Source organism: Grus americana, chromosome 1 (assembly GCF_028858705.1).
Source record: "Grus americana isolate bGruAme1 chromosome 1, bGruAme1.mat, whole genome shotgun sequence".
NCBI lineage: Eukaryota > Metazoa > Chordata > Aves > Gruiformes > Gruidae > Grus > Grus americana.
Genome location: NC_072852.1, coordinates 163,637,027 through 163,660,282, shown reverse-complemented (window position 1 = coordinate 163,660,282; position 23,256 = coordinate 163,637,027). Strand labels below are relative to the sequence as shown.

At 37.8% G+C, this 23,256-nt stretch overlaps 1 protein-coding gene across 3 annotated transcripts in view; it reads left to right on the top strand.

Moving 5' to 3' along the window:
• GPC5 (glypican 5) overlaps positions 1–15,560 on the top strand; it is an 806,281-nt gene extending 790,721 nt beyond the window's left edge. For 2 of the 3 annotated variants that reach the window (XM_054839901.1, XM_054839871.1), the window contains one exon: positions 12,432–15,560. In XM_054839901.1, coding sequence (XP_054695876.1) covers positions 12,432–12,592 — 161 coding nt within the window. In that variant the 3' untranslated portion in view covers positions 12,593–15,560. The remainder of the gene's footprint in view (positions 1–12,431) is intronic. The other variant, XM_054839880.1, reaches the window with a different exon arrangement.
• The last annotated feature ends 7,696 nt before the right edge of the window (positions 15,561–23,256 follow it).

Here is a 23,256-nt window from a genome sequence, read left to right as displayed (position 1 = left end):
TCAGATCAAAGATCTTGTACATGTGAGATGCACTGAGACACAAGACTTCCTATGGCATTTAATAACACTAAACACACTGAAGGATGCAGATCAATATTTATCAGCAAGCACCACAGTATTTATCACAGACATTCATCTAGACTGAAAGAAATTGAAATGCTCTGCCAGAAAGGACTGTCTCTGAAATGAAAATCAGACCAAAAATTTCTATGAAAAATTGTAGTTTTTAAACCTCATAATCTGATTAGAAAATGCATTTCTAAGAAGACATCGAGAACCAGATTCTTTTGAGTCATATGCTTTTGATACATTTTCAACATAATAGCTGAGCTAAAACTTGGGGAATGAAAAGTTATCCCAAAAAGGCAGAGAAATCAGCAACTGAAGAGAATCTCTGTATTCCATTCTTATTTATAAGAAGAAAAGCTGTGTTTTTGTTTACAGGGAAGGAACGGAGACAAGGACATCTACCTTCTTTACTGCTCCACACTTCCTTTTTTGTCAGTAATCCAGTCTTTGATGTGGGTTCAGGCCAGATATCAACAGTGGATTATATGTTTTTCTCAGTCTGTTTCTGTGTGCTTTACAATGTTATGGTTAGCTGACAGCTTAAGTCCTTTCCCAGATTATAACAGCATGATCCTTCTTCCTCTTGCCAGCACTTATCTGATCCCACTGTGGGGTGGTTCTAAAAGTAAGCTCAAGCCGCAATAAAACTACCTCAGCAAGAAAAATCACAGATCTGATCGCTCACCTCTGGGAACAGGTTCACTACAGGAATCTTGCACATGCCAGTGCGTGACCACAGGTGGGTTATAGCCCCCACCTGGCAGACACGGTGAGGAAATGACTGCAAGCAGTCCTGCTTTAACTCAGCTTAAATTGTGGAAGTATGTCATTAAATATGCCTTAAAGCAAAAATTAAGAAGGATAGTTTAATGTATCAGTGTTTCAGGGGATTAAGCTAATCTACAGGCTATTTTTCTCTTAAGAGAAAGTGGAATAACTGGAATTCTAGGTGGACCGACCTGAAAAACTTACCAAAGTTACTTCATCGTCTTAACAATGGAAGCTGGTTCAGTTCAGATTAATCTTCTGGAAAAGACTGATTTTATACCTTCATTTTAAAAACAACATCCAGACAAACAGTAAAACAATTAACTGCTACAGTGAAATTGGGCAACAAATCTTGGGAATCTGAATGATTTTTAAAAAACTGAAAAATATTTCATTTTCTTAATGAGCCTAATTGGTAACATTCCGCCTTAATCCAAGTTCACATATTACTTTCAGGAGTTTCAGTTCAAATTCATCTTTCTCTTCCAGATGGTAGTTTTGTATAAACCAGAATTGTTAATTATAAATATCTTACAGTAAATTGAAAAAAAAAAAAAAAATCACATGGATAAATTGTTTCGAAGGACAGTAATTTATATGGGACATACAGGAACTCGTAGGAAGGAAATTAGTACTGATCAGATGAAAATTCAAAGAATGAAGAATTTGCTTGCTATTACCCAGTCTGATTTATGGGACTTTAGTCCTGTTATAATTCTGTATTGATTACAAAGCCTTTGCATAGGTTAATGATAAATGTTAAAGGTTCTTCAGTAGTGTAAAGGATTGAAAAGATGGATTTTTTCATTTATAACTGGCATTATTGACAATGCTGATTCCAGCACCCTTGAGCATTGAAGTTATAATGAACATGTCTTATAATGAACATGGATTTAGAAGCTATTGCATGAGAAAGCAATAGAAATAGATCTAATGAAAGTTACTGTGGTCCTTTCTGCCTCAGACGAAAAATACAGTTATGTTTTAGTCTCTGTATGCAAAATAAAACTATGTCCTTTACACATCTAATACTTCACTATATGCTAAAACTGACTTGAAAGTAAAAAAACCCTATACATTAACCATTTCAACAAATACTGTTATCTCTTTCTGATTCTTAAGAATGTGAAATAAATGGAAATGGTTTGGTTTGTGACACCATTTGTTTGTGTTACATTAACTCATAAAAGCTTTGTTTTCTAAATGGAAATACTGAGTTCATTAATGTATAATGTGAAACAAATGCCACTGTCAACTTTGAAAGAAAACTTTCAAATACTAGACCAGAGACTTAATGTCTGCTGTTCTTGTAGTTAAAATGACTTGCCAGACTTATGTTAAGATCATTGGTTACACTCTATTTCTCATATATACAGATTTCATAAAATATGTGCAGTTAAACATGATATGTTGGATTCATTTCCTAATATATGGTTAACCATGCAGAATTCTCTTAGCTAATGCCATTAGGCAGACTTCTTAATTGCTTTCTAACAATAACAGTAATACTACTCCTTTGTTTGTAGGTGAGATTACATGCATCTTGATATTCCCTGTTCATTTATGATTGCTATTTGTGTTGACGTGTATTATTACGATGATCATTAGAATATATGAAGTCAAAAAGGAGGATTTTAAATTGAATTATTTCATCCAAATAACTACCAATTACCTACTCCAGAAACTTTCTTCATGACAGTATCTATGTTTAGTGTATAGAGAGCAAAAACTGACAACAGTTCAGTACAATGTGTTTCAAAGAGTTCTTACCTGCATCGTGCTATGGCATACTACATCATATGGACAGTGACATAATTTTCCTGGGGAAACTGGTGAAAACTCTGTCACTCGAGAATAGATTGGATAAAGCACAAGAAAATTACTCTGAGACTTAAAGAAATCTAATGGTGGCTTGATTATCACATACGGACGCAAAAATCCCAGTCATTATCTCCCTTAGTGGAGGCAAGCTAAATGTCAATTTGCAGTTGGCTTGGCTCCTAAGTAAGCATCATCTCCCTGTTCCACATTACCTTGTGGCATATAGGTCAGGTTCGGTCCTTTGGTGCTCATACTGAAGGTCCTGCCTGGGATCTGATGCAGGTTTCCTGAGCTACTCTTCTTAGGAACAGCCATGAAACCCACATGATTGCATTTCACTGAAAGAAATGACTGGTCAATTGCAGAGGTGAGACTCATGAGGACATCAAGAATTTGCTGCTAGAATTTATATCACAGTACAGAACCTTCCTATGATACTAAGCAATTCTCCAAATTTCAGTGATTTTACTGGCTATGTCTACGCTGTCAAATAACTTAGCTTGTGAGTTGTCTCCTGGTGTCAGTTCTCATTGTCCACATTGCATAAATGTTAGTTCACTCCATGGCTCAGCGTAAAGGGAAACCATCTCTGACCCTCCAAAACAAACCTCAAGTTCTGTGGATAATTCATTCCAAGGACTGCTTCCAAAAGGCAACACAAACCAGACGGCTGAAGGCTTGGATTTCTCTGCCCTACAAAGTCCCTCAACAGCAGGCCTTTTATTTTCAAAACACTTTCCCATGCCTGGATATCATATCCCAGAGCCTGTAATGCACTCCTTCAGTTTCATGTTATAAAAACACCACCTGGTGGGTTGCAGCACAGCCCTCATGGTTTTTTTTCGGGCACTTTGAACTCAAAGCAAGCAAACGAAATGACAACTGGGTCTTTGAGCCAAGGAGACCTCTGCTTGTGGCTTAAAAGAGATGCGAGGCATTGTATTGTGTAGCGGAGATTTGTTTAGCAGTTTCTTCTAGGTATTGCTATCTCTGAGCATGGTAGCCATAAGCCACTCAACACCACTTTGCCTGAAGGATCGCCTTCTGGGATGTGTATTTAGCTATGTAAATATAGCTGCAATGACTCTTTCTGTACTTTAGCAGGAAACACTTTCATGAAGTACTAGCTTCTCAGAAGTGTTTGCACACATCAGACATTCACTATTTTGATGGCAATATGGCAGCCCTTCATCCTGCCCTTCAACTGCAGATGCTGAAACCAAAAATTTTTAAAGGCAGAGGTTTGGGTAGGAAAGTGAAAATATAGGACTACAGATGAAACAAATATGAGCTCAATTAATACCCCACTTTTTTGTTTTAGTTTTCCTACCTATCATTTCTAAAATGTATTCCATTTGCCAGAGCTACATGATTCAATATTTAGTTTTGTTTTTCCATCATAAAGCATAATGACAGGGAATATGTCAGAAAATATTCACTGGACACTCAATGGTGAAACTATTATGTGATTAAGTGTAGGATTCATCTGTCCAAATCCAGACTAAATATGTACATCTCCTTCTTCTGCATTTACTTATTTCTCTACATTCACTATAATAGGAGCTGCAGTAACTAACTTTGATGCAGGGCAGGATTCAGTTGTCTAAACATAAGTGCCAAAAGCCACTGGAGATGCTCTAGGATGTCCAAAACACCCTTAAAGTGTTTTATAAGAATCAGGCTTCTTTTGGAAAGGCAGCTGTATGCCAACTGCGATACTTCCCTCCCCTGTATCTAAAATGTCTGTAGACGGCTATGTTTGACCAACTGAACCCTAGCTGTAGATGTAGACTCTAAAGATGTGAAAAGCTAAGTAGAATTAATCACGCCTCACATATCATATGTTATTTTCTTCTTAAGCTCACCGCTTCAGCATCAGCATAATGCTACTTTATGCTGCATTCGGGATGGTGCTTGCACTTAAGCTTATCATTTCTGACACAAACTGACCCATATAACCACTATAGCAAAGCAGATGAAATTCCATTCTGCCAAAATATGAGCTCATCTGTGATTTTAAAAAAGCTGTACTGAATTGTTTTTAGTGGATGTATTTTAAGGACTCTGGCCTTCATAGTTAAAAATGATCTCATACAACTGAGAAGGTGTAAGCATACTTTTAGTTTGTTGGGTTTTTTTATTTTGGCTGTTCATTGCTTTTGGTTTGGTTTCTTCTTGCACAATGTGGCTGTAGAAAAAGTAGCATGAATTTATGAGAACTATGAGAATCAATCACTCTACTTTACAAGGATAATAAATATGTATCCCTATGCTCCAAGGCACACATTAATCACTGGATGCCAGAAGTTAGGGGTCCCAATGGACTGATTATTTAAATTTTTCACGATATCTTATTGTTTCTCCCACCTCAAAACATCAAGCAATGGTCACAGGCAGACTTAAATAGTAAAACAAAGACATTACTGTTTTGGTGAAATCTACTAATGTTGGTTTTGAACCTTCTTTTTTCTTTCATCTTACCTTTACTGACAAGCTATTGGAATTGACACAATCAGATACAAAAAATTTATTGCACCCAAATTAAGATTTTAGACCTCACAGAAAGACACAAGGGGATAGGAATCAAATCCATTTTACAACATACAGTTTTAGTGTCAATGAAGGCTGTTTTCTGTGCTAATTCATTAATTTTATTGATAGGGCAGCATTATATGTATGTTTATATAACAATAGGTTCCATAATCCAAAAGCCTTCACTCATTCTAAATGAATAATGTTGACTCTCTTGTTTTCTCATGAACCTTGTAGCAAACAGAGCTTCACTGAAAGACAAGTTTGAAGTATTAAGAAATTCAGCTGAGTAAACTGATTTATAATTCAGATATGGCAAACCAATGTGCAGTGCTAGATAATTTATTCTTTAAAATTAAAGCCTAAAAATCCCCAAAGCTTCATTGGAAAAATGCTTGAAAATTTTGACATTTCTTTACTCTCTGTAGATTAGCTGTTAATTTCTCCTTCATTAAATGAAAACTAAACAAAATAAAGCAGAGATACAGTTTTCACTCGATTGATTCCTGACTTAATTCTCAGCAGAGATATCTCTCATACCACTGTTCACATCTTCAAAAGCAATGTAGTCAAAGAATGGTAAAGCAATATAGGTTCCTTTCCTCTGTACTACTTGTTAGTGAAATCCAACAGGGTTTTTTTTGTTTGCTTGTTTGTTCATGACTAGTGCTGAATTGTGAAACATTTAATACTTATAGAATCACAGAATTGTTGAGTTTGGAAGGGACCTCTGAAATCATCCATTCCAATCCTCCTGCTCTTTTCCATTTCACTTACTGTGCAATGGAGAGGGCAAAATTTACTCTACATCATAAAAACACACAGATTTCCTGGAGTGAGTACATGCACTGCTATATGTGTACCATAAGAAGGGCATATGTTCAAGCATAATATAGCATATGCTTTCCTTTTAGGGACACCCTTAGCTTTTCTAAGTATAGATGCAGTCATAAAAACACGAAAATGGCCTCAAGAAATTAGTCCTTTGCCAGGTACCCTTCATAGTATAGTTCTTCTCAGACATCTTCTTCTCCCCTCATTGAGACTTCATGGCCAACATCACATGAACTTCACATGGAAAAATCTTCAAATAATAGTAGAGGTAGTCCGTTGTTTCTACTTTTCTTTCTGAGCATTGGATACTCATAAGTATTTTGTGATGTTTTTAAGATTAATGGCTTAAACACACTAGCTGGGGAGTGCTCTGACATATACTGAATATTTTTTTCTCACATATAGCTACTGTTCAGTAAAGGAATCTAAATATTATTTAAAGTAGGAAATGCAAGTTTTCACAGCAATCACTACATATAAACTGAAGCATGTCTGAGGTATTTCAACACAGCTCTGTGATCTAGTTAATATAACTATGTTTTGAAACATTTTCATGATATGTAGTTCAGAATAAAACCTGGGGAAAACAAAACAAAACAAAACCAAAACCAATCAAAAACAAACAGTAAAGAAAGGGAGGAGATATTCTTTAAAAGCTTTAAAATTTCCAGATGGCAAAAGATTGGCCAATCAAAAAAACCCCAGATTTAGTAACTAATATTAATTTATGGAATGACAATGCAAAGTAAACACTTTTTTTCTCCTTTTTGTTAAAATCAATTAATGCAATTTTTTTAAAGTTTAACTGCATAAAGTCGTTATTGAGACCTCATTATTGTGAAATGCAGGAGTCAAACTAATATTATGTCTTCCTTCATAATACAAAAATACGTCAATATTAGTCAGTGTTGGTGTTTACTTGACACAATAAGGAGATTGTCCTATCTCTTGAAAGCTGAAAATTCCTGAACCCATTGCTCTATCACTGTCCCTTCATTCCTCTTAATCAACATGCTATTCTTCTTTTTGCCTTTGCCCACAAATTCTTCAGTTTACTTTATCAATTGCATCCAAATTTATCTTCTACTTCCCCAAAATATTATTTTTCCTTACTGACTTCTATAAATTCATGACCAAGATACCTACATGTCATCTTTTTCCAGGTATGTCATTATTGTAAATTACATTTCCAACTTCATATTTAAACATTTATTTACAGCACATCAGGTTTTTGGTCTATTCATCTGACCTTTGTGCATTTCTTTAACCTCTCATAAAGCTTCTTCATGATCTTTCTTATGAATTTTGGGACAGATCTTCAACTAGTTATCAAAGTTTTTCTTTACAGCTCATGTGTTATAAGATCCCAAAATTTAGCTTACATATAATGATTGAGATAATTATATGTCCTTCAAAGAAGTATTTTGCATGCAACTTCACAGGAATTTTGTTTTGTAAAAGCCACATTCCACAATTTTTTCCTATCTGAAACATTGTCCCATCCTTACTCAAATTGTTCCTCATATTTGAGGCTCTCAGAAAATGCTTGTGCCACAAAAGCTGTATTTTGAATCTTTCAGAACATCATAAGAATGATACAGAGAGAGAAATCCAGTTCCTCCTCCTCTCTAAAACTTTGACAGGGTTTGTATCCAACAGGATTCCCACAGTAGCTCATTTGGCAGCTTCATGTTCCCTGGAAGAGCCATGTTAGTTCTGATATATGTTACTCAGCAGATAGAAGATAATACAGCATGGTGTTTGAGGTTAGACTACAGTTACACAAACACTTTCTGGTTTGGTTTTAAACTAGGCCATTATTACAGGATCATCCATTTAAAATGTTTAAAATGCTTAAAAGTCCCAGCATGGCCCCTGGTAGGCAAGCATCTCGTGCTCAAAAGTCAGAGCTCATTTTTGTAAAATTTTTACAAATCTCAGTAGAAAAGGTCCATTTCAAATAAAAATCTTCCATGACTTTAGGTTTGACTTTTCAAATCAAGGTTAAAGGCTCTTGCTGAATATTGGAAGGAAGTTTTATTGTTGCTGTAGCTATTCTGGAGAACATAACAGGTCAGCTCTCAAGGCTGCCAGTGCCATTAACTCTCACAATCATAGAATCATGGAATGGTTTGGGTTGGAAAGGACATCAAAGATCATCTAGTTCCAACCCCCCTGCCATGGGCAGGGACACCCTCCACCAGACCAGGTTGCCCAAAGCCTCATCTAACCTGGCCTTGAACACTTCCAGGGAGGGGGCCTCCACAGCTTCTCTGGGCAACCTGTTCCAGTGCCTCACCACCCTCACAGAAAAGAATTTCTTTCTAACATCTAATCTAAATCGACCCTCCTTCAGCTTAAACCCATTACCCCTCGTCCTGTCACTACACTCCCTCACAAACAGTCCCTCACCAGCTTTCCTGTAGGCCCCTTCAGGTACTGGAAGGCTGCTGTAAGGTCTCCCCGGAGCCGCCTTTTCTCCAGGCTGAACAATCCCAACTCTCTCAGCCTGTCCTCACAGGAGAGGTGCTCCAGCCCTCTGATCAGCTTCATGGCCCTCCTCTGGACTCGCTCCAACAGCTCCATGTCTCTCCTGTACTGGGGCCCCCAGAGCTGGACACAGTACTCCAGGTGGGATACTCACAAGAGCGGAGTAGAGGGGCAGGATCACCTCCCTCAACCTGCTGGACGTGCTTCTTTTGATGCAGCCCAGGACACGGTTGGCTTTCTGGGCTGCAAGCGCACACTGCCGGCTCATGTTGAGCTTCTCATCCACCAACACCCCCAAGTCCTTCTCCTCGGAGCTGCTTTCAATCCATTCTCTGCCCAGCCTGTTGTGCTTGGGATTGCACTGACCCATGTGCAGGACCTTGCACTTGGCCTTGTTGAACTTCATGTGGTTCACACAGGCCCACCTCTCCAGCCTGTCCAGGTCCCTCTGGATGGCATCCCTTCCCTCCAGCGTGTCGACCACACCACACAGCTTGGTGTCATCGGCAAACTTGCTGAGGGTGCACTCAATCCCATTGTCCATGTCACCAACAAAGATGTTGAACAGTGCCTGTCCCAGTACTGACCCCTGAAGAACACCACTCATCACTGTTCTCCACTTGGACATTGAGCCATTGACCACAACAAGCTTTAAATATCTTTATAAGATGTTAAAGACAGTTCAAAATACTCTGCAGCTGTTATACTACAATGAGATACTGCAACATTTATCACAATGTTTGGTAAAATTCTTTTATTGATTAATTTTTTCTAAACCATAGCAGGGCAATACTTTAAATTGCAACCACTAACTGAGTTTCACAGCTGATGATGGGGACAGGAATGTGATACTTGGCAGCTTTGCTTTATAGAGGTTCATGCAAATGTTATATTTGCATTTTAGTTTCCAAGACATTTATCTTCTGCTCTGCTGCAATTCTAGCTTTTCTTCAGAACAAAACTCTGAATCTCAGCTGAAACATCTGAATTTTACCATTTTCCAATCAAAATATTAGCTCTAGTATGAGTTTGATATTAAACTGAACATTTATATTTAGAAAACTTAAATGCATCTTCTATAACATAATTTTAGCTTCTAGTATGTAAGGAAACTAAAATCAAATAAATTTGCTTTTGGTTTTAGTCTCTTTTGCTATAAATGTTTGGATACCTCTCATTGCACGTTTACTGTGAACTACAAAAATTAAATTCATTTAGAGGAAAGGATCACTTCCATTAGTGATAATGACAAATGAAAGGTGACATATATGTTTAAATCCTGATGCATAATGGGCAACAGAACCTACTTCTTTAAATAGAAAGTATAGCCTAGGTATAGGAATTTATATCTATACTTATTGGAACTAGGTTTAAAAAAATAAAAATAAAATAAAAAAAACACATGGCATTCTGTGGGAAAAAAACCACAGTTCTTTTAAAATAGGCTATTTTTAAAAGTGTTCTTCTGTTCAGTGATTTTTTCACAAGAGCGTGTCTAAGTATATTTTTTGAACTTCTCTTTTCAATAAAGTTAAAGTTGTGGCACAGACATATGGGGCTGATTGAATAGGTGAAATGTTTGCTATATGTTTACACTGCAATCCTAACAGTACAACGCATGTAACATCAGAGATTATATTCAATACTTTACAGCATTTTGAACGATCAAAGGAAAATGTATTGGTAGGTTTGAACATTTTTTTAAAACACTCTTTTCATGGGAACTTCTAAAGTCTGCAGTTTTCATTTGAGTCTGGAGAAAAAAAAAAAAAAAGAGAGAAGAAAAAAAGATAACATTTCCCATAAAATGAAATCTATTCTTTTCATATTTTCCATAATATTGTCAATATAATTTTCGGTAGAAATTAAACCCGACTCTCCAGTCAGTATTTAATTTCTAGTCACATTGCCTTCAGATTAAGATCACATACTCTAACTGAAGCCAGTTATTTCTTTAACTGCAAGGTCTAGGAATATTTTTCTTTTTATTATAATTATCTTTTATAATAAGTGATATCCTGGATGTTTAGGATAAGGCCATATCTTTCACTACTGTGACAGTGTATCTGTAAATACACTGGGAAAAATCTGCTTTGTTATACCTACAGCACTTGGTGAACTGCTTTGTTGTATAGGTGAGAGCTGAATTTTTCACTATCTGTTGAAATTAACCTTTTTCAATACGAGAAATCCTCACTAATGCTCTGGAGAAATGACCCAAACCATTTTGTTGTTGTTATAGTTCCAAAACTTCCCTGAAAAAAGCACTTTGACACACCCTCTTTGATGATCCACCAAACATCCGTTCAGTGAAGTGTTGAGTGACTGCTCTTTTTCTGGACACGTTACCGAATGTGCATGATAAGGAGAAGTTGTACTCCCTCCTTCTCAACATCTGTTGTCACTCTTCCTCCTTGTACGTCCACTTGCATTCTACTCATAGAGCTAATTTTCACAAATTCCAGGCAAGAGCAGTGGATCGATAAATCCACACAAAATAGATGTATATTCTGCTAAGTAAAGCAGGAAAGAAGACAAATTCATTCTAGCAGGTTTTTCAGACAACATGATTGACTTTCACTGAATCTTCCCTTAATGCACTTTTTTCAAGCTACAGGAAGAAGATTTGAGTACATACAGCAAGTTCACAAAGAGCAGCTTTCAAGCTGCTTTTAGAGAAAAGAGTATTTTTAACACAAGTACCAAAAAGAATTCTGCCTTTTAAAAATGAGGATTCTCTGTAGCTTCCATTAACCAGCTTAACAAAGATGATAACACCATGACTAAAATATTTATACTTCATCACAGTCCCTTTGAATAATAATAATAATAAATCACTAGTTTATTCTTCTTTCCTAGTGATACAGAGAGGAAAGAAGTACCTAAACAACAAATAATAATGCTGAAACCCAGACTGTAAAATCAATATGTCAGCTCAGTAGAGCTGAGCTTCTTTCTAATGCTCCTGTTCCAACAGTGGAGCTTACCTTCTGAATTATATATGTATTGACCTAATTACATAAATATTGACTTTGCTTTATATGAAGCCTTTTTCAGTCTCAGTGTAATTACAATGTCAATATTTGTTGCAGGTAATAACACTGAATTTAGACTTGTTAATTTTGATTGATAGTGGCATGCCACAAGTTATTATATGGGATAAGACAGTTAGTCTAGAACTATTCATAGCAAATACAAGCAGCTGACAATGCTACCAAATCTGAATGTATCTCCAAGACCTTCTGTTTCTGATTGTTTAACCAGGCAGAGGAAATATAATGGGTAATTACATCCTTGTTCCATACAAATCACTGTTTTGAGATGGAGAAATATTTACCCTGGTCAAAAAAAGTACAAATATTCAGTCGGGACTTCAGTGAGAGAGTTCCTGTTTAAAGTTAGCTTTACAATTTTGCCTTGCAGTGTTGTAAAGTCTGTTTAAATTGTGCCAAAATGAAGGTTTTATATAGCGACAAGTATACTTTGCTGCATACCTTCCATCAGGTGTACATTATTTTGGAATAATATTGGGACCCAGACACATGCAATTTCACATTAAATTATTTCCCCTTTCCTTCAAATCCAAGAAAGATGTGAGCAGTGGACTTTTATGTACTACTGGGACTTGCAAAACTGTTCGCTTCAGTCTGCAAATGTTTGTCGAGATATATTTCTACAAGAACAACTTTGTTCAGAGCTGGCACACCTCTGAACTGTTTTCAACGATGAATAACCATATAGTACAGTGTATATTTCTAGATGCAATTATAAAGGATTTTGAATTTGGCAGTAACATGAGAATTAGAAACCAAACTGTGACAGTCTGTGTGCTGAGGATATTTAAATTTATTCTAGCTATAACATGTTGCCAGTAGTGACAAGGCATGCATCATACTATATTTTCTTATTTGTCTCAGCAGGGATGCCAGACAAGACGAGCCTCAGTGACGTAAAGCAAATCCATCAAACCAATGATGGCAGCACTTTAGACACAACTGGAGCAGGATGTACAACAATGGCTGATTATATGACATTTATGCTGATTAGTTTGGTAACACTATTTCTCAGTCTTTGGTAACTGTTTATCTCTAGCTTGATATATGTGTCTCTTTGTCATCTGTTTATCCCCACTCACAAGCCTGGAATAAGGGATTTGGTGGGTATAGCAGTATTTATGATAGCTTGTGTAATATCAGCCTCTCTGATCTTAGGCTTGAATATTAACAAAGTTGTTTGCGTAATATTTTTCCTGTGGTTTTTTTTTTAACACCTGTATAGTCATACAAAATCATGTTTCCTTTTATAATATTTTACGTTAAAAATAGGTTGACTGTGATAATCTTTCTTTTAAAAGCAATTTTTAAAAAAGAGATCACAGAAGCACCGAGTCCTGGAATGGGGTCCTGGAGACCACCTAGACCAACCCTGTGCAGAGCACAGTCAACCAGAGCAAGCTGCCCAAGGCCGAGTCCAGTTGGCATTTCAGTGTCTCCAAAGATGGAGACTCTACAGCCTTTTGGGGCAACCTGTTCCAGTGCTCGAACACGCATAGCAAAAAAAGTTTTTTCTTGCATTTAAATGTTATCTATTGTATTTCAATTTGTGCCCATTGCCTATTGTCCTGTCACTGGACACCACTGAGATGAGTTTGATTCTGTCTTCTTTACTCCCCTTATCAGGTATTTATACACACTGATAAGATCCCTCCTGAATCTTCTTTTCTCCAGGCTGAACAGTCTCAGCTCTCTCAGCCTCTCCTTGTATGAGACATGTTCCCATCCCTTAAAAATCATCATAACCCCTAGCAGAACTCTGTCCGGTATGTCTACATCTCTCTTGTCCTTGGGAGCCCAGACCTGGACACAGCACTGCAGATATGGTCTCACTAGTGCTGAGAAGAGATGGAGGATCACTTTCTTTGTCCTGCTGGCAAAATTTTTCCTAATTCAGTCCAGGAGCCTGTTGGTTGTCTTTGCTGCCAGGGCTCACTGTTGACTTATGTTCAACTTGGTGTTCATCAGGATCCCACAGGTCCTTCCCTGCAAATCTATTTTCCAGCTAGTTGTCACCAGCATGCACTGGTGCATGGGGTTATTCCTCCCCAGATGTAGGACTTAGCATTTTCCTTTCTTGAACTTCATGAAGTTCCCATAAGGCCATTTCTCCAGCTTGTCAGGGTCCTTCTGAATGGCAGAACAACTATCTAGTGTATCAGCCACTCCTCCCATTTTTGTATCTTCTGTGAGAATGAGCTGAGAGGGCAATCTGTTGCATCACCCAGGTCATTAATGAATAAGTCAAACAGTATCAACCCCTAGGGTAAACCAAGAGTAACTAGTCTCCATGTGGACTTTGTGCTGCTATTCACAACCTTACATACAACTGACAGCAATACATACAACTGACAGCAACTGATGAAACAGTTGCTCAGCACTTTATGAATTTTGTATTAAAGTCCTGCCTTCTGGGACGTGATCCCTGTAAAACAGAAAATGTTGAATTTGCCCTTCTCTCTTTCTCCAAAAAGGAAAAAAATTCCGTATTGTAAACTCATCTAATTTTAGAAGGAATTACTTTTCATAATTCAGAAAAACTACATGTTAAATACTGTGTATGTATACACAGATAAGCATATAACTGCATTTTATCTAGAGGTAACAGCAAGGTTAGGATTCAATGGTGGATTAAGATGTCTCAATCTATATGTCTACATGCAGATATTTATATATGTTCTGTATATCTATTACATATGTGTAATATATCTAACCTGTCACTGCAGTCAGTGGAAACACAGGGTAACATTCAATTGGTAAAATACCAGCAACAAGTGCCAGTTGAGGTGCTGTAAGAAAACCCACCTTGTGTCCAACTACTGCTCTGAAGGGGCTCAGGCCTTTCTGTGGCCAAGTGACCTGAGCCCTTTCTCAACACAGTCGATGAAGCCCAGTGAGTTATTCAGCTCATATGAAGATAGACACCTGAGAAAGTAACTCAGTTGCCCAAAAGCAAGTGTCTGGTGCCACCTAAGATTTCTTGGCATATCCAAGACATCCTCATGGGACTGGTATATATGACACAGGACTTATGTGAAATTCCAGACACTTCCTTAAATGGGAGCCATCCAGAGTGGCAGCTGGTTGCTAAGTGCGATATCTTTGTGTATCTCACTTAGATCTAGACATGCATATGTGGGCCTGTGAATCATATGCCAGGTCTCCATCAGTAACATTGGGAGCTTAGATAACTAGCTGAGGTGGTGACACATGAATGCAAATCCGAACCACAACATGAATCCCAGCACAAGTTCTTATGCTCTACACAATGAGGTAAGCTAAAGTATTCCACAGTACTAATGGCACATTAAATATTACTGTTATAAGATTTGATTATCCTGCCATGACTAATTCCCATGTCATTTTAACCAGAAAGTATTTAAGAATATTTTGTAGTTATTTCTCCTTTACAGTTCTTTACAAGAGAAAAAAAAAAAGTACAGTATTTTATGCACTCATAGTGTATCTAGAACTCTTCCTAGACTGTAAAAAAAAAAAAATTTATATGAGACTAATATAAAGAAACATATGTAAATATTTTTATTCCCAAATGCATTCATTAATCATTAGTGCACATAATATAACATAGAGGTAAACAGATATAAAATTTTAAAAAGCAAGTGAACATTCCTAAGAGTAATTCCATGCCCAGATAAACATCATTAGTAGGCATGTGTGCTAGCGTGTACATTTTACTTGACCTCTTTTTTTATTTTGCAGGTTTTGTAAACCTGTCCATCAAATTCACTTGTCTTGTCTCAGCATACACTGCAATTACAACATCCGTAATTCAGGGAGAGGAAATCTGATTTAGTTCTTTTCTTTTTTCATACCAGCTCAAACCATCAGTCAATCTAGTCTAGCAATGTTTTTTTGAACAATGACCAGTACCAACCACTTCAAGAAAAACAGAATAAAGCTTTGAATAGGAGATTCAGACACAGAGAAAAAAATTTACCAATATCCATTACTTACTTAGAATTTTATTTATATCCTAAAGCACTTTGTTTTCATTCCTCACTTTTGTGTGTAGTTCAAGACCTTACTGATGGCACCAGGTAGCACATTCTATAGCACCTTGGAAACACAAGCCCCATTTTCAAATAATGATAGTAATTAAGTCCTAAGGCCCCTTCAGATACATGTTAATAAGTTTGTGTTACTCTTCAGTTTTTCCATGTCCTGTTCCCCTTACATTCTACACCACACCTATGCAAAATAATTTCTAAGATTTCTTCTGGAATGGAAAATCAGGTCTTTTCCTCCCAGGCACATATGAACAATCTAGGTTTTAGGGCCTCTCCCACAGGCAATATGAATACAATAATGGCAAGTCTGGAGTTCCCTCACTCGCCCCTCAGCCTCAAGACCTCATTCTCCCTCCTGTCCCATCCATCTCTGGGCACCACCACAGACTCCACGTCATTGCCTAGACTCGTACGTCTGCCTGGCTGCATCATGGTTCTTTTATCATATCTAACATGCTATACATAAATATTCTCATTTCTTAAAGAACTATAAAAATGTCATTAAAATGTGTCAGAGCAAGGAGAAGACATTTGCGTCATAGGAAGCCAAGGCTGTTTGGCAATTTGTCTCAGGGTTACTTTGCAAGGGAAGTACCCTTGCAAGAAACTGCGGGAACATGGCAGGATGTGGAAGCGTAGCTCCAAATTTGGGAACTGAAAAAATTCCAAAACCTTAAACATTGCCTGTGTTAAAGCTAGCAATTAAATGAGGAATAGCACTGAGCAGAAAAATGCAGAATATGTTAGAGAAGCCAGGAGGAGAAAAAGAAAAAGAAAAAAAAAAGCTAAAAAGAAAAAAAAAAAGACTAAACTTGAGATCATGACAGCACAGTGTAATAATGTCTGTATCCACATAAAACGGTGGACCATACGCAGCGTGCGTGTCAGCCACTCTGGGTCAGTTGCCTTGGGATGCAGAGGCTCTTCCCAACAGCAGGCGACAGAGGCAGCACAGGGCTGGCACTGAGCTCCCCAGGTGAAGGGGAAATGGCACCTGGCTCTAGGCTGCTCCGAGTGCTTTCATTTGTGTTTACCTGGATGTGTTTAGCAGTCTAAAACTTCTCCTTATCTCACAAAACCATTGTTAAATGAGATTTTTGTTTTGTTTTGCTTTCTTTTAAATAAGTTTTTTTTTATGTATTATAGCTGATATAGTTTAAAGTAGGAATGCTTTACTCAACATGTACCATTTCTCAGACAGACACTCATTCAAATGCTGTTTATACTAAAATTGCAATGGATATCACTATTAAAGTCATGTAACTGCTTTCAGTACAATTAAAAAAAAGCAGCAAGCATAAGGTGAGAGAGATTTGTAGGGAAAAATTTATTACAGGACAGTGTAGTTACTTGAAAAACAATATTTGAGAAAAAGAATAGTTCTAAAAATATAACACTTAAAAAATCCATGATATTTTCATTTGGTAAGATGGAGCTATTCTTCTTGAATGTCCATTTTTTATTTTCTTTAGATGTACTGGTATGTTTAAATGTACCATGTACCCCCCAGGAAAAAAAGTACTGAAGCGCTTTTTCTCATAACTAATGTCCTAGCACTTTAAATAAATACTTTAAGGTGACAACTTTCCTGAGTGTAGCTGGTGCAAGAGAACAAAAAGCACTTATTTCCTTTGGAAGCAAATATCGTTGTTCCTTTCAGGACTAATAAAGGATGAAGCATAACTACAGCCCTGTAACAGGTTACCTTTGTCTTTCTTTCTGTAGCTAGGTAGATACACATACACATCGTTTATTTCGCTATACCTGTATTTTTATATGTTTACTAAACCAATATTCTTGTTCAGCTTATAACAGGGTTTAGATTAACCTATCAAAGATTTCAGATGAACCTTAATATTTCCATAGCATCTTCTCAGGAGCATGAATAAAAATAAGGGGTTGAAGCTATCTCTGCTTAGGTGTTTTTTTAAGTTCAGTTCTACTCTGAAATAATTGTGTAAACATAAGTCTTACTGAGCAAATGATGCCTTTTTTTATGTGCTCTGAGTCACAACTGATTGTAATAGGAGTATGTTGTTTCTAACTACATTAGACTAAAAATCTAATGTAGCTCTAGTAAAACCCAGATTCTACTCTTGCAGATCTCAGCAAGTTATTAATAAAGTTCTAGATTCTTTCTTCCTGGTGATGCATGAACAAAAAATCTGGCTTGACAGATTTTGCCAGACAAAATTTCCGTGTGTGGCAGTTGGAAACTTTCTCTTTTATTTTATTTGGAACTTGTAGATGTGAAATGCTAGAGACAATATACCTGGTACCCCGTGAAGCTCTTTTACCAGCTCACACTGAAGAAGAATAGCATGCTGAGCTTCTGTGGTTGGGAGGACTCAGTCGATGCATCTCATCACCCCTCACAGCGCAGGGGGCTGTGCTGAGATTACCTGCTGTGCATGCCTAATTTAGGTGTCACAACTATGTCTCTCCAGGTTTGTCAGGCAGTCTAAATCAATTGTTAGTCTCTTGAATTTAAGTCACATGGAGGTTTTTCTCAGTGGCAGTTTCTGATTTTCCTGCTTCTTTCAATGTCACTGTCTCTCTCATTTGTGCTGGTACAAGAGTTTACAGGACCATGCAGTGAAACTGCTCAGGGTGTTTCTGACCCGAAGTATCTCCTTGATCCGGTTCACCTTGCATCTCCACAGACACCGGTACTGATACAATGGACGGGGTGGCCATAGTGCTCGTGACAGTTTAGTCTACATTTATTGCAAGTGGATACAATGTTAGGTACAACAAAACATTTTAATAGCGTAAACATATAATGCAAAAAATTGTTTTCACAGTTGCACCTTGTGCAAGGATTCATACTTCAGTATCCAAAGTAGGATATGGCCATTAAAAAAATAATTATATCAAAGTCTGATTTTATCCATGCATGTCACACATGAAAAACTATAACAGGTCTCTTTTGCCAATGGGCAAAAACATAACGCCCAATACATACATCAGTATAACTTACCCTGAGACATTTCCCTTTCTTTGTCCCCTATAGCTGTGTCTGTAGGGAACTGGTATTGTATAGTATGAGAATGTGCTTTCTTGTTTGCTTGTAATTTAATTATATGTATAGCTAACACCTTTGTGCTAGCTGTTCACGTCTGTTCACATTCCTGTTTTTTGGCAGAGGTGTTCATGAAATCCTTGTCTTTCACTTTTTTATTTTTAGGAAGATCAGAGGTTTATCAAGTAAAACAAAATATGGGATACCAGGCCTTCAAAAGGGTAAAAAGCAACATGATCCTGAAGAATAAATGTTGCTTATCATGTATATCTTTAGTAAGCTATAAAAAATACTGTATTTGTAATTTCAGAGCATTGGTAGGACTGGTAATAAGTGCATGGGCCAGGTTCTTCTTTTAAACATTCGTGATACTACTGAATTCCATGGATATAACTGCAAGCATAGCTTGACTTTTTATTATCTACATGCAAAACTGAACTGATATATTTAATACAATAAGATTGTTTTCAGAACGGCATCTCAACATTACAGGTAATAGCAATGTGTATTTCTCTGCTCTATACTGGTTATATGTATACCTTGACAAATAAAAATTGAATTTAGAGAACAAAAATTTATATCGTGAACTCTTACCTGTATGGCTCTAAGGAAAAAAATCATGTATTTTCCTATGAAATATGTAACTTGATGTTAAAATTTTCAGAATTTTAGTAATTTAAACAGCAAAGGTAAGAGGAAACTACTTGTGCTCAAAAATGTAAGTAGACTTCTGCACTAATAGCTGGTTAAACAAGTATTTTGAAATACTGTTTTAATTTCTTTGATTTCAGTCTTTTGCCCTGAAAATCCTGTTTCTCTATAACACTTCAGAAAATGACTAAGACTGAGGACAGATATTGACAATGGAATTTCTATGAGAAATGTTGAGGTATACTCTTCATAGGCAAAAAGGTTTCTAAATTGTATCACATTAGTTATGGTGTTCTATGAATAGAAAGACAAAAGATTAGCTTTATGAAAGACTGTAAGCATCCATGCAATTTCAATTCCTAGGAAACACCGCAAACCCACTGATTAAAATAAACAAGATAAAGTAGAATTGCTTTAGAACAATCTATTTCTTTAGGCAGAGGGCAAAAGTAGTCTAAACTCATGCATCTAGAACTTAAACTCTCACTGACTGATCCTATTCCGCACTCTGGACTAGTCCAGTTGCTGAAACATAGGCGCCTACTTTTACAGGTAAAGTTTTGTTTATGGACAAAAAGGAAACACACCATACATATAAAGCCAAGAATTTACTGTAAATATAATTAAAATCTTAACAATCTAATTCAAGAATCATTATTAGTCTAGATCTAATTATTACAGAAAAAGAAAGAAGGCATAGTTACCTGGTTAGAATATTTCTACACAGAAGAAGTGTTACAAGAACTAAATCTCACTTTTAGCATGGGATTCAATCCAGCTAATTCCTTCCAGCTTCTCCTAGAAGAAAAACTCCTTCTAATTGTTACCTCTCTTCATTAGCTGCACAGGGAATTTGGATACTTACCCTAGCAGGACTGGTCTTCTATACCACCGGATATTCAGGCACCGACTGGATCTACCATCTAGTCTTCTACTGCTACAGTAGCACACAACAGGCATGATGTGAAGACCCTCTTGACTAAAACTGTGTAACCTGTAGCCTTGAATCTGAGTAAAAAGACTTATGGGAGTGTTTATTTCTTTTTAATTTTGGGGGGAAAGTCAGGGAGAGACACCATTTTTGGTAAGTAAAGCATTCTTTCTAAAAGAAGAATGGAGCATGCACAGCATTGAGAGGGCTGAGCGGCACTGGAAGAGACAGGTAGAGAAGCTGCTGTGGGAGCAAGCAGAGGTGAAGGCAGCACAGGGCTTGCTAGCCAAACGTGGCCTTGAAGAGTCCTGGGCCAGAGAGGAACTGAGTGAGTTAGGTGAAAAGACTGCTACAGAATTTACTTACTGACAATATCTCACATCTAATGAGCAGTTCACACTGACCATGCTAGCGAAAAAGCGTACAAACAGTTCAGGCTGTTGTCACCCACAAGACCTCTGCTCAGTGGGAAGAAGGGCGCTGTTGAAGCTGAGAATGGTAGGAGAGCCCTGTAAACCACCTCTTTCAGTGGCAACGATTGCACCCCCTTGCTTCATGGATGGACTTTGCTAAGAGGAACAGTTGGAGCACTAAGCTGGTCAATAAACTGGGAATAGGACAGAAATGGATTGAGAGAGTAGTGGCTGCCTTCCTTAGCCACCATGCATGACTTTGCAAGCATACTTTGAAGAACAGTACCTTGGCCTTTCAGAGATTTCTGAGGCTTGCCAAACTGATAGATTATTTACACTTCGTTTCTACCTTGACTTCGTTAATATCCTACTTAAGTAAACTCTTTTATGTCACTTATTCCTCTCTAGAAGGCAAATGTTTCTCACTGGGCACACAGACAGTGCAAATGAGTTTTCCATTCTCCTGGGTAGGTTTTCAGCCACACTTGCCTATGAATTTAAGGAAGAGTATTATAAATTGATTCTGGACCTTTTTGCTTGGAATCTGTTTCTGCCGGGATTAATATTGCTGTAAACAACATAAGTGCTAAAATAATTTCCTCCTATTTCACCACTAAATTTCATCCTCATCCAGTTTCCTAAGTATCCTCCTCAGCTAGTTTTGCATTTTGATGACCATTTTCACATCTTTTGCTCATGAAATCTCAAATATGACAGCTTTTGGTGTGCAAATCACAGTTCAGTACTCACACAAATGCCCTCTCATGCTTTGTTTCTTAGACATCTTTTTCTCCTTCCAGCAGTCACATAATCATAGAATCATAGAATCATAGAATGGTTTGGGTTGGAAGGGACCTCAAAGATCATCTAGTTCCAACCCCCCTGCCATGGGCAGGGACACCCTCCACTAGACCACGTTGCCCAAAGCCCCATCCAACCTGGCCTTGAACACTTCCAGGGATGGGGCATCCACAGCTTCTCTGGGCAAACTATTCCAGTACCTCACCACCCTCACAGTAAAGAATTTCTTTCTAACATCTAATCTAAATCGACCCTCCTTCAGCTTGAACCCATTACCCCTCGTCCTGTCACTACACTCCCTCACAAACAGTCCCTCACCAGCTTTCCTGTAGGCCCCTTCAGGTACTGGTAAGCCACAATTAGATCTCCCCAGAGCCTTCTCTTCTCCAGGCTGAACAATCCCAACTCTCTCAGCCTGTCCTCATAGGAGAGGTGCTCCAGCCCTCTGATCAGCTTCATGGCTCTCCTCTGGACTTGCTCCAACAGCTCCATGTCTCTCCTGTACTGGGACCCCCAGAGCTGGATGCAGTACTCCAGGTGGGGTCTCACCAGAGCGGAGTAGAGGGGCAGGATCACCTCCCTCGACCTGCTGGTCACACTTCATTAGATGCAGCCCAGGACACGGTTGGCTTTCTGGGCTGCAAGCGCACACTGCCAGCTCATGTTGAGCTTCTCGTCCACCAACAGCCCCAAGTCCTTCTCCTCAGGGCTGCTTTCAATCCATTCTCTGCCCAGTCTATAGTCATGCTTAGGACTGCACCGACCCACGTGCAGGACCTTGCACTTGGCCTTGTTGAACTTCATGAGTTCACACAGGCCCATCTCTCAAGCCTATCAAGGTCCCTCTGGATGGCATCCCTTCCCTCCAGTGTGTCGGCCACACCACACAGCTTGGTGTCATCGGCAAACTTGCTGAGGGTGCACTCAATCCCACTGTCCATGTCGCTGACAAAGATGTTGAACAGTGCTGGTCCCAGTACCGACCCCTGAGGAACACCACTCATCACTGTTCTCCACTTGGACATTGAGCCATTGATGGATGCCACACATACAGATAAAACACATCTAATCCCAGAGATTTACTGCATTAAGAATGAAGCTTTTCATACAACACATGCATGACAGTAGGAGGTACAAAGGCTAACAACCTTATCAATACAGATCAAGAGAAAGAATTCCAGTTTATTTTTTCTTTTTTCACTCCAAATTTTAAAATTAGGATGAAGATAAGAAAGGTTTGCAAAACACTCATATTGTATTGAGCAAATTGTGGTTTAACTCTACAAAATCTTTTCAATTTTTGAGAAAATTTGAGTGTGAAAACAAGACTCCTCCAATAACAAACTTGTTCAAGGTATTTGTGACAAAGCTGTAAATCACACAAAAGCCACCTACAAGGTTTCTGGAAAATTACTGGAATTTCAGATCATATTATTTGAGAGTTTATAATCCCATGAACATACTTGCTAATTTGAGAAATGATAATTCCTGTTTCAAATTTCGATAGTGTAATAACGAAGAAAATACACCATGTCAAATTCGTGATTTACCAAGGAAATGCAGATGAAATCTGCTTGTGTCTACTGAGATTTTCTCTTCAGTTTTCTGTTAATATAATACAAAGGCTTGAAGCCAAATTCACTGATTGTCACTCAATAAAATCAAACACAAATCAAAAAAGAGAGGGGGGAAAAAAAAAAAAAGAAAAAATAAAGAAGGAGAACATGGCATTAGTCCAATAGTTAGAAATCTGTAATGGAAGTCCTGAGAAATTTCATTTCTGTTCTCTAAGTGCTTTATGCATTTTAAATGTAGTTGTTCCCAGATAAAATACTGACACAGT